The sequence below is a fragment of the Hemiscyllium ocellatum genome, chromosome 17, assembly GCF_020745735.1.
Source record: "Hemiscyllium ocellatum isolate sHemOce1 chromosome 17, sHemOce1.pat.X.cur, whole genome shotgun sequence".
In the NCBI taxonomy this organism is placed as follows: Eukaryota; Metazoa; Chordata; class Chondrichthyes; order Orectolobiformes; family Hemiscylliidae; genus Hemiscyllium; species Hemiscyllium ocellatum.
The window spans coordinates 22,370,067-22,390,253 of NC_083417.1; the positions used below are offsets into that span (position 1 = coordinate 22,370,067).

The window sequence follows — 20,187 nt, forward strand, 5'->3', positions numbered from 1 at the left end:
GAGAGAAAATGAAGACATCGTTATGAGTAGAGTTTTTTTTTTATTTTTTAAATTATATTTTGTTTTTATTCCACTACCAGGAAAACATCTGTGTGGCTGATTGAATATTCTCAAGCCTGTAAAGGAAAATTCTAACATCAAAATGTGAAAGGGTTTGGAAGGGTCACAGGGAACAAAGGGATGGGACCAAATCAAAATTAAAAGAAATACCTAAATCAGAACAGGAGAAATATTAACAACTATTGACTTAAGAAGTGGACAGAGGAGTCAGAATCTGAAATTTTGACCTCCGTGTTGAACACAAAAAAATGTTAGGTGGCCAATCAAAAGATGAGACACTGCTCTTCAAATTGTTGTTGACCGTCATTAGAATGGTAGAGGAGACCAAAGTCAGGAAAGTCCAAGTGGGAATGGGGCAGTGAATGAAAATAATAGGCTAACAGATACTCAGGGTCATGCTTGCGGATTGAACTTGCAAAGTCACTACTCAATCTATATTTAATTCTCCAACATAAAGGAGATGGATTGTGACCAATGAATACACTATATGAAACTGAAAGGAGGATAAGCAAGTTCCTCCATTTATTCTAATTTTTCTGTTTTCATTATGTTTTCTGAAGATGCCAGTTTGAACACCAATGCTTGCATTATTCCATTCCATTTCCTCAACTGAGAATTGCCATCCTGCTGGTTAACAGCAACTGTGGCCATTCCATTCTCTGTACTTCTTTTTTTCTCCTGTCCTTCCCTCTCAGAGCAACCATTGAATTTACTCCATACTCCATCAGCCTCCAAACTCAGTAACAAACAAACTGATCTGCTCCTTCAGTGCCTATACTCTGAATGGACCAATCCCGATACAATATTTATCTCATCCTCAACACATTTTCATGTCAGAGCAGGAGTTGCAATATTGTTATTTTACATCTTCTCTTCCTATCGTTAAGACCTCCAAATATTCCCCCCTTAGTATACTGCATTTGTTTTTTTTGCTCTCAATTTGGTCTCCTCTATATGTTGGAGACCAAATGCAGACTGGGTAATCACTTTGCTGAATACTTCCACTCACTCCACAAGCATGACCATAACATTTTGGGCTGCTCATCAGTTTAACTCTCCATACCATTTCCACTCTGTGCCTCAGCCTTCTACACTATTCCAAACTCATCTTAAAGATCAGAATCTCATCTTTCAATTGTGCACTTCACAACTTTGTGTCCTCAACACTGTATTCAACAATTTCAGGTCATGATATCTATCTATTAGTTTGTATGACAGCAATTAATGATGACAAAGTTCGGTTAAGCTGTTTGCACCTTTTCAAAATCCATCCTTTGTTTCATTAATAAAGACAGAAAGTGAGGGATATATTCAGAAAAAGAACTGACATTTCCTCAACCCTAACCTCCAAAGATAGTGCTATCCTCCTGAGTATGTTCAGCGGTTTCTATTTTTGCTTCAGATTTCAAGTACCTGAAATATTTTACTTTTGTGTCTTGACTTCTCACATTACTTTACGTTATGATTCACATTTAATCTTTTCTGTATTCTATTCAATTGTAACCTCCTTTCCCTCTGGATCCACTTATAACCGGTAACTTTGTTTAAGTTCTGATGATCATCAACTTGAAACAATAATTCTGTTTTCCTGTCCACAGATGTTGTCTAATCCATTGGGTACTTCCACCAGTTTGTGTTAGATTATGCATTATTTTGAAATGGCATGTTATTTTCTACATTCAGTAACATACGCACACACACAGAGTTATCGGCAAAAACAGCCATAGTGTTTACCCAGAACTGTGAACAGCAATAAGGAGAATCTGAGGGATGGTAATCAATAAAATGACTCTTGGTGCACTGGGACCGAAAGCCATTCTGTTGCTTGATAGTGATGTGACACAAGTGGCACCCTACTGTTCTAAGTGCTCCAGTTTACTTTCATGTAAATGCATGATAATTGCGTCAATAGAATTTTTTACCCTGAAAATGTTAAGCTCCTATTTGTCACTTTTATTATTCTGGGGGAGTTGGGAAATGATATTCATGAATACATTAAGCCTACATCTGGAGACTGTTAAAAAATATCTGCCAATGCTGGCAGATTGATGACTTGCAAGTTGTCTCTCCAATTGAGACCCAACAGGTATCGCAATGAAAGGATCCAGTGGTCATGGTATCTGTCAGATTCTTGACTTTGAATATTTCACATGTAAAAGCTGGTAATATTTTTGAAATTTTTGACAAAGTATTTGCTTCCTTGGGCAGTTCCATTCATCAGCCTGGGAGACAGTAGTTTGTTGCAGCAAGGAGCTGAATGGAAGTTTGTGCAAAGCCAGGAAGCATAAAACCATACTCAGTATGCAGAATATGTGTAGCACCTTTCCCTATCAACCTGAGTCAAGCCCCTAGGGATACAGATATAATGACAGAAAAGCTCAGGGAAGGTGGAAGGAGACAGAGGCCCACAGAATAGGTTGATGTGAGGCAAGATAATACAAGGCATTTCAACACATGTAATACTCACCAACAAAACATTCTTTTTTAAATGTAAAGGCTTGGTTTGGGATGAGGATGGGGAAACAAAACTGCAGGGCCTGGATTAACATACGGCATAGGGATTTAAAAAAATACCTTCAGAGAGTAGTAATACAAGTTCCGAGAACTGCTATGTAGTTTCATTATTTAACTGATTTTTATTTCAACATCTTCTCTCTTGGTCACTCTGTTGTTAAAAGATTTCTCATTTCTTGTCAATTTGCTGCGTTTGTGCGTGTGAATGCATGTTTCTGTGCCTGTGTGTGTCTTTTTTTCTGTGTATCTGTGTGTTTACACGGTGGTTTGCAATTTCCCCAGAGTACACAGCCATGGCAATCTCCATTGATTTCCAAGACAGGCTTTCTGCATAAGGCAGCCTGGTTCCTCATTAACGTACCAAAGTTACAGTTCTGTTAGTGCTCCTATAAGGTCAGGGAAAGGAGAAGTAAGCTTCACAGGCCACACAGCCTCACCCCCACCTCTACTACCCACCAATTGCTGACATCTGACCCCATCCCATCCCCACAATCTCCCAATCATTGTCTTCAAGTGGGCACTGAATGCTTGAACCTCTTGAAGCATCAAATACAGGAGATGTTAACTCCTCGGACTGAGATGATGGAAGTTGTCTTGACAGGTGGGAGGCAAGTATTGTGAGTTCCATGCTGCACCTGAGATTGCAACCACTGGAGGAAAATTGATAAATTCATGGTGGGACGTGCGGAAGGAGCCAGGGATGGAAAAGTCCCAAAATAAGCCAAGGGGTGGACTTCTTTAAAGCTCAGCTTACCTAGGCTTCTTCGGATCAGAGTGCTGACTGCAGGTTAATGACCAAGTGGGTTAATGCTTGGTCAAGCCCATGGCTAACTGAAAGCAAATGTATCAATGACATTATAATTAGAACGCAGTTCTGTTACTGAAATTAGGCTTCCACTCCCCTAGGGTCAGAGACCTCTTGTCTGAACTCACGTAACTTAAAATGATAGGGAATGGAAAGCATCAGAAATACAACATGAATCCCTTTCACCTTAACCCAACTCTTACAGCATAACTGCACAAGCGGAATTAAAATTGGTTCAAGTATGCATCCAACTACAATCTGACTGTTCCCAGTAACTTTTCATAATCCAGATATTAGACAGACAGTTCCTCTAATAAATACCTTTGCAGTTTAAATTCGGCTAAAAATGCACGTCTTGGTACCAACCATTGGACACTGTCTGCTAACCTCTTTCACTGAAGGGAATTAGCTTGATGTGACTTTTTCATAAATAGCAGAAAGTGCTCCCGTTTAAAAGGAAAATAAAACTCATGGTTAGTACTTACAATATACATGTCCATCACCTCGCGGTCTAGTGAACGGGTGACAATGATTTCTCCAGATTGGTCATTGATTTTGAAAACACCCTTTGGTTCCTCCTCCACACCCTTACCATGAACTTGAAATTTTATGCCATCTTGCCTGTCAGTTATGACCTGGAAAATAATAATATCACACAAGGCCGGATAATTAATAAATTTTGCATTAGAAATCGAAAAGCAACAAACCATTGATGCTCCCAGTATATAACACAATATGTAGTCTGACCTAATTTAAGATTTCACATTTCTACGAATTCATTTTTTTCCATTGCAGACTTATTTGAAGATTCTTTCTACCTTGGGGTCTCTCAGTTTCCGGACTGCATTTGAAAGCAGGAGTGTTTCCAGGAGGAAATCCTCAAAGGACCTAAGAAAGCCCATGAGGTTTCTTGTGGACTGACAGAATGAGGTCTCCAGAGTAAGAGATCATTCCCCGACATAGAACAGAGCATCTCCAAAGCTCAACAGCACCACAACAGGAGGTCACCACTGCTGCTCTCAGTTTCTGCCCCAGGTCTAGTTCCTCAGTCATTCACAAATTTGTGCAGATGCAGAGACAGACCTGACCTTCCCAAGCTGACTGCCAGCTTTTACTGGCTAGCCAACTCTCTGTCGCCTCTGTGGAGTTGAACTAATTGTAGCCCAGGTAGGATGCGGCCCTTAAATGACTGTTTAAAAACTCGCGGAGTTGGGTGTCAAGCTGGCTCAATGGTTAGCACTACTTCCTCACAGCACCAGTGACCCAGGTTCAATTCAAGTCTTGTGCAGTTTACATATTCTCCCAGCGTCAAAGTGGGTTTCCATCGGATGCTCAGGTCTCCTCCCACAGTTTAAGGATGTGGTTACTTGGATTGGCTATGCTAAATTGCCTGTAGTGACCAGGGATGTGCAGGCTAAGCGGATTAGCCATGGGAAATATGGTATTACAGGGATAGGATTGGTCTAGGTTTGGGTGGGGATGCACTTCAAAGGGTCAAGATTAGAGTGGTGCTGGAAAAGTACAGCAAGTCAGGCAGCATCTGAGGAGCATGAAAATCGACATTTCGGGCAAAAGCACTTCATCAGGAATGGAGACAGGGATCCTCCAGGGTGGTGAGGTCAAATGCTCTTCAAAGGATTGATGCAGATTCAATGGGCCAATGTCCTCTTTCTGCACTGTAAGTATTCTATGTTTATTCTGTGAAAGAAGAACTTAACTTCCAGGAGATGGAAGGAGGAATGTGGGCCTTCCAACTTAAAAACTCACCCATTGCCAACCAATCGCCTTTCCGCTTGTTTTCCAGGAGAGATGGATTCTATCCATTGTATCAAAGATTGGACTTCAATATTCCTGAGGCTAGGGAGGCCTGTATTGGGGGCAGGTCTGCTCAAGGGAACAAAATTATTTGTAGAACTCAAATCCTCTCAATACTTTTTGTGGGCTGAATGCCAGATCATGACTCGTTACATAATAGCATAAAAGATACAAAGTCAGCATCTGAAGTATTATCAGTGTTTATGTCAGTAACAGTGGTTTTTGGCTTTTAACACTACTGGGGCTTTGAAAATGGGTAAGTTCAGGTATTCAAAAGTCAGTTTTTAAACTGATCAATCTCAAAGCAAAATGACTATGCTGGGCAATGGACAGCAGCAAAACTGTTTAAAAGCATTACTGGAGAAGGTTTCAGTACTCTGTACGACATTGATGTTGCGGCCGAAGTGTCACAACAAATTCCATCCATTCCCTGTAATATTTATAGTAAGTTAACTTCAGGAGATCTGATAAAACCATCAAAATGGTGACACGGGTATGAGTAATGTTAATGTGTGTTACCACTTTTTTTCACTCCAGCTTAAATGTGGAAATGTGAAATGTAGCATTTCTATCACAAAAGCAGAATATCAATGGATTAGTCAGACCCTTAATTGTTCCATGTGATGACAAATCAGTGCTGAAGGCAGAAGGCAATCTAAATTGTTTTCTTTCCTATAATAGTATTCCAATTGCCTGCACACAGTAATTAAAATCCATTGACCTTACTTTTGTTTATTGTGACAGAATAATTATTGTAAGTGTACTCAGTGAACAATTTTTGTCAGGCTAAATTGTGCTCCTTCTCACATCCAGAATTTCAAGGATTTATTAAGATTATAATTGTATTAATTTAGAAGGATTTTAAAATACAGTGAAGTACTGTATTGGCCACTTATTTTAATACTAAACTTCCACCAAGTGCTTGACTGAATATCTCTATTCAGCACTGATTCTGAAGAGATTAATCTTACAAAATGTGTTGTTCAATAGCTCATTTATTATGCAATATGCATGATCATTTCAACTTGCATTCATTCTGCATTGCTAAAAATTGCACTTGGCATCTTTCTCAGATCTAGAAATGCAACACTACTGACACTAATGAGAATCCCTTTGCAAACCTAATGCCTTTGGTCATTTTTGGATTGTAATGAAGAACTGCATTGTACAAAACATCCAGACTATTTTCCACAAAGATGTTTTCTAGGCATAAAATTGAGATGAAGACTTTCCTTCAAACATACATGAATATTGCAAACCTGTTCAAAGCATTTTGCTGAGAAAAGATTGTAAGTATGCGTGCTTTTGAATAATAAGATACTCTTCCAGAAGCATATGCTCCCAGAGACCTCAAATCCAAACTGTGTAATCATTTAGCTTGGCCAAACTAATAATCAGCTAATAGGTACTGAATTCCACAAGAATATTCAAACACTGGTGCCAAGTTTTAGATGCCGTTAAAGGAAACTGAACGTATCATTTTTGTGTGTACTAAATGTACAGCCAGAAATCATGTATTTTTTGGTCTAATTGTTATAATCTCTCATTTAGATTTCTCAGTGCAAATACAAACAAAAGCCCAATAGGTGGACAGACAGTCAGTTCTCCTATTTATAAAGAATATGTATGTACAGTAATGCCCTGTCTTCTTACACAATTATCAATAAACCTTTTAACCAGAAGTTTAAGACGAAAGTTTGTCAACATGATTCCTGATTAAACTTGCATTGAAGGGGATTTTAGCAATCCAAATAAATGTAAGATTTTGTTTCACGATTCAAAGCTTGCTTTTGTCACTGGGTTATTTAGAAAGCTGCAGTTGCACAACAAATGCTCATTGATGCAATTTAGGCAAGTTACTATGGTTATGAATGGAAGCAAAATTTCAGCCAGTAATTTAATGAAAACAACATAGCGATTCCAAAAATACATGATGCATTCTCTCCTGAGCAAGTTGATTTGGAGCTCTTAGCCTTTACTTCACATAATTCAACAAAAAAGCATTGCCTTATCCTATTTACAATATTATCAGAAATATTGCAATGCATTCTTAGGTATCTTGTGGGAGAGTCTAAGACCAGAGGGTATAATCCCAGCGTTACCCATTTATGGCAGAGATGAGGAAGAAATTTCTCTCAAAGTCTGTGGAATTGTTTACCGCAGGGAGCTGTTGAGCCTGGGTCATTAAGTATATTCAAGGCTGCGGTAGGTTTTTAATCAGTAAGGGAATCAAGGTTTATGGACAAATAGGAAACTGGAGTTGAGAATGATCAAATTTATCATGATCTGATGGAATAACTGAGCAGACTCAATGGAGTGAATGATCTAATTCTGCTTTGTCTTCCGAATAATACAGGAGAATTTCAAACAGCACTGCGTGATTATCTATACTGCATGCTAACTGCAGTGCCTATTCCCTTACTCCAGATGAATATTAATGAATCAGCAATTAGATTGTGTTAGTTGAGCAACAAACATGCAATAGCGCAGACTGATTCCAAATAATTTACAAACAATGGGTGCCAAATGGAGAATGGACAAAAAGCAAGGACTCACTGGATTGTCTCTGGACAGAGATGAATAAAGGCTGGCACATTTTGGGCTGAATTTTGTGGGGCCAACTGGGGTCACATTCACAGATTGGAGAACTGGTGGGGAATTCCTGTTAATCCCATGCAGGAGACCCGGCACAATCCAATGTACCGGACTGGCCACCATCAGACTCCCCATCGCTGAGAAGCCCAGGGACAGGAATCCTTCCAACTATGAGATTCCAGATAATCAGAGGCACTGCAACATTTCTGAACAAGGGTGAATGAGGGCAGGGTGGGGCTCACAGACATAGGGAGATGGGTGGTTTTCAGTGACCCACCTCATTTCTGATGACAGGGTTCCCCCACATTGGGCACTGAGTGCCTGAATGACTGACCCATCTGCAGATCTTGGATACTCGACAAACATTGCTGGGTAGTTCTCTCAAAAGGATGAGAAAGCTTCCCAGTTGCATCCACCTTCTGCTAAGATGGCAGTGGAGTAGGACGCTCCAATTGGCGCTCCTCTGCTCTGCCCCTTTCTCTTTTTTTTCCATCCTCTCATCCCTTCTCTCAGCCTCGGAGTCCCAGCCTCCGAAGCAATGGAGATACTGGCAGCCGGAGCAGCCCAGTGGGGGGAGGTGGGAGTAGGAGTAGGGATAGCAGCCCCCAGATTGGAGCATGGCGGCAGCCAGTGGTTGGACCACATGAAAGCCCCCTGCTTCGGTCTGCTGCAGGCAGCCTTTGGAGAGAAACTGTGATGCTCGCCTTTTTAACTTTGCTTCTTGTTTTCCTGCCCGATGGTCATATCGTGTACAGCTGGAAGGTAACTCTTTTCCTTCATTTCTCTATTCTGTAATGAAGGATTGTACTTAGGTACCTTTGCACCAAAGACAGCACTGTTAGTGGTGATTTACAAACTTTTCCCTGTACTCATTTGAGTATATGTGACAATAAAGCTAATAAATTTTTTAGCATCAGCAGTGAGACCTCAAGGATAATGGATGTCAACTGAAGCACGAATAAGCCAAAATGAATACCGCCTACTTGTGGAACGTTTCAGGGAACACCTCTGGAACAACCGGACCAACCAAACCAACCACCCCGTGGCTCAACACTTCAACTCCCCCTCCCACTCCACCAAGGACATGTAGGTCCTTGGATTCCTCCATCGTCAGACCATAGCAACACAACGGCTGGAGGAAGAGTGCCTCATCTTCCGCCTGGGAACCCTCCAACCACAAGGGATGAACTTAGATTTCTCCAGTTTCCTCGTTTCCCCTCCCCCCACCTTGTCTCAGTCAAATCCCTCGAACTCAGCACCACCTTCCTAACCTGCAATCTTCTCCCTGACACTTCCGCCCCCACCCCCACCCCCACTCCGGCCTATCACCCTCACCTTGACCTCCTTCCACTTATCACATTTCCAATGCCCCTCCCCCAAGTCCCTCCTCCCTACCTTTTATCTTAGCCTGCTGGATACACTTTCCTCATTCCTGAAGAAGGGCTCATGCCCGAAACGTCGACTCTCCTGCTCCTTGGATGCTGCCTGACCTGCTGCGCTTTTCCAGCAACACATTTTCAGCTCTGATCTCCAGCATCTGCAGTCCCCACTTGCTCCTAAGTTGAATACCTCCTCAGCCCCTTGCTACCCTCTTGATTTAATCATGACGGGAGCTTTAGCCATGACTGGGAGATTGACACAGTGGCACTCCCATGGTTAGGTGAAACTAGCCAACCATTTTTCCATTGCAAGCAGCGGCATTAAACTCAAAACTTTATTTATCCTTCCTTTTCATCATTCTTACCTTTACAACGGGGTGTCTGTGTTACTGTAATGAAAAAATTTTACTGGGTCAAATTGACCGGTGAAACAAAAGACAATGGTCCCATAATATTCACTACATAGCAACAGTAACAGCATCAATACATTTTTTTGCACACCAGCACTGAAGACAGGCAGGATGTTTCTCTACCCGGTCATGATAAATAGCAACTGTCACCACCATTAGATTCAGCATTTTAAGTGGAGTGCAGAGTCCTCAGGAAATAGAAAACAGATTCATAATCTTACCAAAAATAACCAATCACTGGGGCAGAGGGGCTGGGTGGAAAAAGAGGCTGTCGGGGTCATCATGTGTAGCAGGGGGGCCTGGGAACATGCAGGTCCTAGGGATCAGGGTACCTGTCGACTCCGTGAGGTCTGGTACTGGGAGTGTTTGGCACGATCTGCATTGCCAGCCAGAGTTTTCCCTTCCCAGATGCAAAGTACTCTTAGAAAATGGCCGAAACAATGCCCGGGGGGTGCTGAGTAAGAGTCAGATTGATGTCTAAATTATGGGATCCATGTTTGTTGTACAGACCAAAAACAAAATGAAACAGCTGTCTGCAAAGCCCAGGCACACTGGATTTGCAGTCATTCCATGTCCCATTTTACATGCATTCAGCTGGAGGATTCTGATGGGTCAGATACTGGTCAAAGGCGATTTACTATATTCCATTGGTGCATGCAAACGGAATCTACACATTTCAATAACATGTCAGCAGCAATGACAGTAAAAATGACCAGTGCTGGCTGATGGGACCCTCCAAGGGTCCTGCGTAAGCCACATAAGTTCCGGTTCTTTCTATCACATAAGATTAGACTTACAGTGTGGAAACAGGCCCTTCGGCCCAACAAGTCCACACCGACCCGCCGAAGCGAAACCCACCCATACCCCTATATTTACCCCTACCTAACACGATGGGCAATTTAGCATGGCCAATTCACCTGACCCGCACATCTTTGTGACTGTGGGAGGAAACCGGAGCACCCGGAGGAAACCCACGCAGACACGGGGAGAACATGCAAACTCCACACAGTCAGTCGCCTGAGTCGGGAATTGAACCCGGGTCTCTGGCGCTGTGAGGCAGCAGTGCTAACCACTGTGCCACCGTGCCGCCCTAAAGTATTATGATTGTAAGTATTATGATTGTCCACGCAGAACACAATGTCGGGTCCAGCATATGATGTCACATCATTCTGGTATGCTGTGCTCTACATTATCAGAGCAGGCAACAAGACAATATCCTGGGCGCAGAGGAATTGAGGTAACGGGAGCAGTTTTCCACAATTGAGGACAAGGACATTCGGATGGAGGAAGCAGACATTGTCCATGACACAGCTCAGCTGCATTTAGTGTTTCAAGCCAAATAGGACCTCATTGACACAATGGAAGAGAACTGGGTGCAGCAGGAAATCATTGACCATAACACGCTTAAATCATGATGCTAAATCCATTTGGCATTGTGGGCATGCAGTTCAGCCTCTGTTAGCTTCACTGCTTTTCCATTTTCCTGTCTGGAAATAAAACCTCATGGTTGGGTTTGGAATTGTTTCATTTCTTGTTCTTACGTGGTGCTCCCCTATTGAACAATGACAAGATATGAGTCTGAAGTGTACACCCGGGACAGAGTAGAACTGAAATGGAGGGTGTTAAGACAATGTATTTAGGAACATGTACAGTGTGTGTCATGCTGATGGAACAACGACAAGGGGTCCCATGCGCGAGGCACCATCAGCAATATGCAGTGAACAGCACAGCTTTATTGCTGCAGTGCAATTAGATTGGCAATCCTCCATTTCCCCTCACTGAGGAAACTTATCCGAGTGCACAGTGGCCTTTCAAAATGGCACGTGTGCAAGAGATTCCAATCTTTGGGTGGATATCCGCTGAGTGTTGAGTCATTGTGGCAATGGTGCATAAGATAGGGCACAATTTGGACATGAGAGACCCATAGAGGTGGGACAGGTAATTAATGTGCCAAGTTTAATGAAATGGGCAGTAAAGTATTCTAGGTTTCATCGCGAAAAAATCTTCAAGCTATTTGATGCAACGTGAACGGAGCCAAAGATAAATATTATTCAGCCCTTTGCCTTCAGTAGTGTATGATGGACCGAGGAATCTGTCTGCCTCACAGCATCTGAAATCAAGATCCTTAGAGACCATTAAGGACAATACTCACGCTCCATTGGTCCTCCTTGTAAATAGGCTAACAATGTCTACAAGAAGCTTCCCTATATTAAGCAACTGATACTTTGTGTGTAACCTAAGCCTCAAGTGGCCCCCACAGATATCAGTAGACATTCCAATACAGGTGCCTTCACCATGTGCCTCCACTGCCAATCATTTTTAATTCTTGCATGGGCTGTGGGCATAGACCAGATCAGGTAAGTAATGCAGATTTCCTTGCCTAAAGGTCATTCGTGTACAAGATTCTTGTTGTCTCGAGGAATTAAGGGCTATGGGGAGAACGCTGGTAAGTGGAGTTGAAATGCCCATCAGCCATGATTGAATGGCGGAGTGGACTCGATGGGCCGAATGGCCTTACTTCCACTCCTATGTCTTATGGTCTTAAGATGGATTTTAACAACAATTGTCAATTCTTTCACTCACCATGAGACAAGCTTTTAATTTGCTGAGTTCAAATTTCACCACCTTTGACAATGTGATTCAAACCATAGTCCTCAGAAAAACAGCCTGTCGCGCTACCTTACTAGCACACTGAGATTAACATTACACCAATGCTTCATCAGATATTGTCATAATCTGTTTGCATGCTACAGACAGGAGACAAAATTGGGGCACAGTTTAACCATGATCTAAGCTCAATGGTGGAACAAACTTGAGGGGTCTGAATGATCACCTCCTGTGTCCTCATTCCTATGAAAACCCTTCCCAAGAACATGTGATAATCCTAATGTATCACCAGAACTGGTCAAATGTAGGGTACAGCCTAAATACCAACCTTTTCTGAGTAATCCTGCCCAAGTTATGATAACAGCTCCAAGGACCACAGATTTCAGTGGTTTCTCTCAAGAGGTCTATATTTTGGTTTCTATATCATTAAATTTTTTTAACCTTTTAATTTAAAACTGAAAACAGAACAATCTTCCTCAAATTCTCTACTGTTGTACAATAAAGGGTCAATAGAAGTGCGAACACAGTACCACAATACAGCACAGTGCCAACAGAGAACCATACTACATTTAAGTTATGTAAATATACAATATTTATTGAAATTTTCAACCACTGCACTGTAACTGACTTAAATCATAAATTTAAACTGTGATTTATTTATAAGTAATGGATATTAGTTTAAGACAAATGTAAAAGACTCCTTAATGGGGCCAATTTACTGAACGGATACATGTGGCAGTGCTTGACTGACCCTGATTTTGAGTCTTCCTCTCACTGGGAAATCTCAGTCTTGGAATTTCCCTTGATAATCCAGCCAAGATTTGGAACCCCTCATGTGAGAAATTGCAGGTAAAACTCCATGTCTTACACATACCTTGCTTGTATAATTTTCAAATATCTCAGGGAAAGTGAAGTTATAGCACACAGACCGATTTACAAACAGACACAGCAGGTATCAGATCATGAATGAGATGAGAGCTCACGTACCTCAATTAATTGCTTTGGGTGACAAAGGTTAGTCTTCAAACAAGATTAAAATAGCAAACTTAATTCAAACATGTTCAAACAGTTTACTGTATTTTTAAAACTCAGTCGATTTCAGATTCAGAAAATACCATTGCTAAGCATGTATACCAAAGCTAAACTGCAGTAAATCCAGAATAATAAATAGTCCAGTTGTCAGCATTATAAGATAATGCAGCATAATCAAATGATTCAGATGACATAAAAAGCAAAGCAGTATTATGTCTCAAACAGCTTGCAAAGATCATCTGAATGCAATGATTGTATTACAGCCCATAATTGGATGCAACACATCTGCTATTTCATAATAATATGGAATGGCTATGTCATCATGTACATCCCACTAGTTACTGTGCTGTAGAGTCTGCAATATCTTTGTGACTGTGCAACTATTCCACTATGATTCCAGCTTTCTGACCAGATGTGATATAGGATGGAATAGAACAGCAAGCCAAAGAGAAGCATTATGCCGCATAAAAGAAAAGGAGCTGGAGATTCACGAAATTTGAGTTGTAGGGACTGACACAGTAATAGAAACATTGGCATGTTGGTTGGATATCCAATGTGTTCACAGTGTTTCTCCTATTTCTTACTCTTTTTGAGTGGAGGACAGCATTTTTTTCTAAAGTAAAATGGGACAGTGCCAATTTAAAATGAGATGGAAGTGTTGGTGTTGGACTGGGATGTGATTTTTAACTTAAATTAAAATGAGCACGCAGAGAAAGACAGAACGCGTTTGTTAACCTGTGCATTTAGCCTTCACTACATGAAAAGTATAACCGTATCTATGTATTAAGCTGGTCCATTGAATGCTACCATCTGAGTCTCCGACATAGTTCATAATGGTGAAATGTTGAACCTTCTGGTGTTTTGGATCTGAAGTACAATTGTGCTATTTATGGATCCCACGATGGAGCTTTACTTGAGCTGGGGTGCCCTTTTAACACCAATGCTGATCTACAACTAGCCAGAAAGTCTTCAGAGTACACACATCCGACAAGAAATTAGAGGGCCTTTGCAGCTGGCTGCTATAAATCCTGCTAACAGGCAACGAGACTGAACAGACATGACCACCTTTCTTTGATTTGGAGAAACAACTTTGACATTTAAACTGAAATGTATCTGCACACTAGATACAATGGACTGGCCTCTCCTTCAAAACAAGCTGGATCGTGGCAAGATTGAGGCGGAATAATAGCGGTAACGCCTCCTACTCTTCGCTGCCCTAAATAGAATTTCCACTCCTACAGCAGACAAGGTGGGGCCCAGGTCTGCAGTTAATCTTTCTCCCATCCAATCTCCTTATCTAATTTCTGGCCCCATTCTCTGAAGCCTCCTCATGAAACACTTCTGACTTGCTTTGGATTTCTCCTGAAAGAACTGTGCTTAAAACCAACTACTTTGGCAAACTTTGGTCGCCCATCCTAATGTCTCCTCTGTTGTTTTGACATTCATTTTAAAATATTTTTTATAAAGTAGTTTTGGGCATTTTACTCTATAAATGAAATTATATCAAAACAAATTGTTAGTATTTAGTTTACACACTGGACCAAGAGAGAAAGACATAGCCAAGTTTTATTGAAATAAAGGATTTTTATTATCCCATTCTCCAGGCAGTGGTGATGTTTTACATCAACCTGAACAAGACAACAGAATTTAGTGGGTGTTAAGCTTTTTTTAATAGAAAAGTTAACACCGACAATGTAGCAATCCTTCTGTTACACTGAAATATCAAAGCAATGACATGGGTTGGGCTCCAACCTACAATATTTTGACACAAATGCAAGTGTACTATTGAAGCTTAGCCACACTCAGGCAAATTTTTTTCCGAGCAATGCTAGTTTAAAATCAACCTTTTGATGTAATTTTGCAATGCACATATGTCAACATGTACAGAACATATAAAAGGTCAGAAAGGGCCTGTTCTTCTGAAAATTGCCTTTTTATCTGAAGTAGATATTCAGTCCCTGTGAGGAACTCAACTCCAGCAATATGCAGTGGCCAGCAGCTCAGAATGTAGGTTAATGGACACCTTCGGGAAAACAATCAAATTCTATTGACATGTGAGTATTTTCTGGGCATGAGTTTGTTGGGAAGTGAAAGTGGAAGGAAAGTAAAGTTTACAGATGACTCCTTCAAGACTAAAGCTGTCCTCTTCAGTCCTGCCCAGTTGTACAATTGAAAGAGCCAAAGACTGGTTGCAGGTACAATGAGAACATGGGCAGGACTTTTCTTGCAAGCTTCAGGTCCCCCACCAATCAACTGAAAAGTGGAGCAGAAGCCTGCAGTTAAGAAACAGCCCCTTTGATTCTTTCTATCAGAAGGACATTGGCCTGTGAAAATCTCTTCTTCAGAAAGCAATCCAGGCATTATATTTAAGGCTGCATTTGGTTGATTTTCAGTTGACAAGACAACTAAAGGCTATTGGAGGTGGAGGGGGAAATGTTTTGATTTAACTGGATGGCTACGATCACATTACATGGCAGCTTCCTGCTAGATCCAGCAGAACGATGACCAGAAGGAGACATTCAATCTGAAAAGGAGAGACTCCACAAAGGATAAGTGAGAAGCCATATCAAAACTCAAGGTAGTCTTTCTTTTAAAATTCAAGGTTTGAAACAGGTTTTGAAGCCAGGCCATCACGGTGGGTGGGTGGGAAAGGAGGGCCGTTCTACAGTTGTGGCTTCAGCTGAGCAGCCAACGTTGACTCACTAGAGATCTGCTTGTGGGAGGAGGCCTCTGAGACTGAAACTGTCCTGCTGCTGCATGCAGAAACCTTAAGGCCACTTGGAAAATCCCAGTTCACTTCCTTTAATTGGCATTAAGCGTCTACTGGAAGGTGCAAGTTCTGCCACACATCCCATGCCACCCCTGCCAAATGGGCAAGCTGAGGAGTGAAGCAGGAGCAAGGTTTCTTTTCATATCCAGTCAACCTCATCAAGGCTTTAAAAAAAAATCAGAATAGTATTTCAGATCCTGGGGCTTGTTGCTGGGGACCTCACCACCTGGGTCCAATGGTGTCTGCTGCGTACACGATACTAACATGAATGAGGTCTAATCATGGAAGATATCACCCTCTATATGACCCATTCAGCATAAACACAATGAACAGATTAGCCTCTTCCTGTGGTGTAAATTCCTATGACTTTATGACATCACCCTACCTGTTGCATCACCTCAGCTAACACAGATGTTCACTCTTTTATCGATTGCTTCCTTAATCTCTAGCTATCAGAAGGAAACTTTTGATTTGAAGTTCAAATAAAGCGCAGGCAATTTATTTCCCTATAAGTGACATGAGTGCCTGCCGTTACCGTATTCAACCACAGTCTTTCACTGAATCATAATTTATGGTGTGCATTTCCCAAAACCTATTATTTTGTTCCTCCGAAACTATATCTATAGCAGATGAAGAAAGTAAGGTGAATAATTGTGTGTAGGAAATATTTGTAATTTCCTGGCCCCATACTCTCCTTGAATTGGTTATGACACAACCCTGGAACTGGCTCCATTGTGGCCAATTCTTCAGCAGCTGTCTAGCACGGGAACATTTAATTACTTGCATAGAAACTCCATTAGGAGAAAGTGAGGACTGCAGGTGCTAGAGATCGGAGTCGAGAGTGTGGTGCTGGGAAAGCACAACAGGTCAGGTAGCATCCGAGGAGCAGGAGAATCAACGTTTTGGGTATAAGCCCTTCCTGATGACGGGCTTTTGCCTGAAATGTTGATTCTCCTGCTCCTCGGATGGTGCTTGAACTGCTGGGCTTTTCCAACACCACACTCTCAACCTAGAAACTCCATTCCCTTACTCCACAATTTATTAATTCCGCTGTCGCTTTCTTCCAGCCAGGCATTTCTCAAATTCACCGTCCAAATTCAAATCAATCAAATCAAACATTTTTTAAAACAAGTTCTTTTTGCCTTCCACATTTAGCCCCTGACCTTTAACATGACCACTTCCCTTTAAATGCTTGTTCTAGCCTTTCACATTGCTGCAACGTTAAATCAATGTGCAAGTTCACAGCACAAGCCAGAACATTTGCAAGCTAGCAAAATCGATAACTTGTTTCAGTTTGGTTGAACACAAAACTTAGACGGTTGTTTTTGTGTGATCCGAGAATATTACAAGAGAGGGTGAGAAGTGCACAAATATGAACTTAGTAGTTTGAAAAATAAGCTGTGCTTGTACTCAGAGCTTTGTCTTTGCGAAATTTCTCCATCTTTATTTTAACAGATACATCCATGCAATCTGTCTATCTACTCTGATGAAATAGAGGCATACTCAATTTCATTTTAATGTATTCATTAGTGATACTACACAGCTTGATCTCAAGCTACATCAGATAGAGAAAACCATGCATAAATATGTTTTAAATAAGTGTTGTGCTTATATCATTTGGAATGGGCATGTCTTTCATTATCAGTATCGAACTTTCAAGTTGTAATTCACTGTGAGGTCAAGTCAAGCTCCTTCCAAAATAAAAACAGAAAATGTTGGAAAGATCAGGCAGCATCCGTCTGGAGACAGAAAGCAATGTTAATGTTTCAAGTTCCCAAAATTTAGCTAGAAACAAGATCAATTTTCAGTAGGAGGTGGATGGCACAGAATGAGGCTGCATTTAAATGGGGCAGCCAGTGTACATGCACAAGAGCATGGACATGCAGTGGGGCATTTTTAGAATGGTACTGGAATCGCACAGCAGATCAGGCAGCATCCAAAGAGCAGGAAAATCGATGTTTTGGGCAGGAACCTTTCATCAGGAATTTCTGAAGAAGGGCACCAGCCTGAAACATCGATTCTGATCTCCAGCATCTGCAGTCCTCACTTTCGCCTATGCAGTGGGACATCACTACCAAGCAACAAGAGCAGCTATTTGCCACAAACATCACTGTGTGATCATATCGAGGCTTCCCCTCCTTCTGAGCAGCCACTTTTTTCTTGTCTCAGCCCAAGCTGACAACATGTGAGGAGTGGTGGTGATGGTGGCATGGGGAATGCAGAAAAAAGTAAGGCAGTCTGTGTATGCACTGCTGAGGGTGACACAAAATGTGCTGATGTCAGCAATGCATGCTGAGATGAATCCTGAAGCCTGTCATAGATAGCTGATACCACTGGCCCACTCTGCACATCGCTGTGGCCATTTTAGTCTTTGGAGTAATTACTCCAGTAAAGTAAGGGCAGTTGTACATCTACCCTAGGTGAAGTTACTGGGCATGTTCAAAGGGAACATAGGAACAACAGTACGCCATTCAACCTGGCAAGACTGTTCCACCATTAATTGCGATCAAGAAAGCCTGCTGTTGCTCATTCACATAGATCATCACATTAACACAGGTGGGACAGGAACCAAAGGAATTTTCTGATAGGGTGAGAGCCTGAATGACAGAAGTCTCCAAGGGACAAAAGGGAATGGTGAAGGGCCAAGACCAGAAACAAAGAAACTAAATATGTTCTGATAACAGGTAATTTACTGACAGGAAAGAGAAAGAAAATGAAACAAGCAGGGAAAAAGTAAGCAAAATGGGGTCAGAGTTTACACCCTGAAACGGTAGAATTCAATGTTGAGTCCAGAAAACTAGAAAGTGCCTAAATGAAAAAGGGGATTTTGTTCCTGCTCTCGTCTTCCATCCAATCACAGACCTTCCTTTTTGTTCGGATTTAAGTGCTGTCATGTATAAAACATGTGTTCTAGTCTGCTACAGCAAGACACACACACTGTTGGCAGACATCTTAAACGTTACTTCAATAAAGTCCTCATTTTGAACACACCGCTACGTTATACACTTGAAACATGGTTTCAGAAGTGGTCAATGTCCAGAGCTGAGATATAAAGTACGGCTGCTCAGCTGTCAGCTGCCACGGAGAAAGAAAATGAGCAAGTGAAAAATCACAGAGAAATCATTGCTTAAGAGAGAATGGCTGCAGCTTCTCCCCTATCCCCAAATGGGATAGGAGGCAAAACTGGGAATACTTCTTTGAACAATGGCAAAATTATGTAACAGTTATGAATTTGTTGAGCAAACCAGAACAAGTACACACAACTGCACTTTTATCACTGTTGGGAACAGATAGTTTCAAAATTTATTCCATCCTAAATCTCTGAAGAGCAGAAAAAAATACATGCCAGAAATGTTAAAAGCTTTGAAAGCATGCTTTGAGCCCCATGTGAACCATGTGTGTGAATGGTGCATATTCAATACTAAGGAACAAAGTGGGGGGAAAAATCCAATGATCAAGATATAACATCATTAACGCAGCCTGCAGAAACCTGTGAATTTGCACAATTAAAGGATGAGCTAATTAGAGACAGCACTATATTCATATAAGGGATCCAAGGTGAAAATAGAGCAATGGACTTGTCCAAAATTGCGGAGGTTGTAAATCAACAGAGAGAATATTCATGGTAGAACAAAACCAGATCTTACATTATACTGGCAGATACTCCTGAGACATGGGGCAGAACAACTACAGAGGATCGGATACAAATGCTGCAGTAGACAGCATGCAAAAGAAGAGAAGGCATGCCCAGTCTGGGGAAAGCAGTGTTCCCACTGCAAGAACCTGAATTAATTTGCACACAGGTATATGGCAAAAAAGAAGCACAACAAGCTTATGGCCATGGGAGAGATAATGGCGAAGGATTATTGGGAATCACTATACACCATACAACAGTTTGCTCCAGTCAAATTGATAGACAGGATGTAACTGTTGGAACAAGGACTGCAAAAGGAGATTTTACACACTAATGCTTCATGTCTCGCATGAACTTAAGGACCTGGGCAAAGTAACTTAAGGCAACAATCCAGAATTGAAGCCCTCTGAAGTACTTCTTGTACTGAGAGGACAAATTACTCTGTGAGCCTACTTCAATAACATGAATAAGGATCTAGAATTCCAGATTATAAACTTTAAGGAAACATCACTCATCTCAGCCATGGTAAATCAATAGCTTGGACTGGTAATCCTCAATGTGCTAAA

The 20,187-nt window shown here is 41.4% G+C and overlaps 1 protein-coding gene across 1 annotated transcript in view; it reads right to left on the bottom strand.

Moving 5' to 3' along the window:
• cdh13 (cadherin 13, H-cadherin (heart)) overlaps window positions 1-20,187 on the bottom strand; it is a 1,093,774-nt gene that overhangs the window by 624,050 nt on the left and 449,537 nt on the right. The window contains exon 5 of the mRNA XM_060837989.1: window positions 3,865-4,014. Coding sequence (XP_060693972.1) covers window positions 3,865-4,014 — 150 coding nt within the window. The remainder of the gene's footprint in view (window positions 1-3,864; window positions 4,015-20,187) is intronic.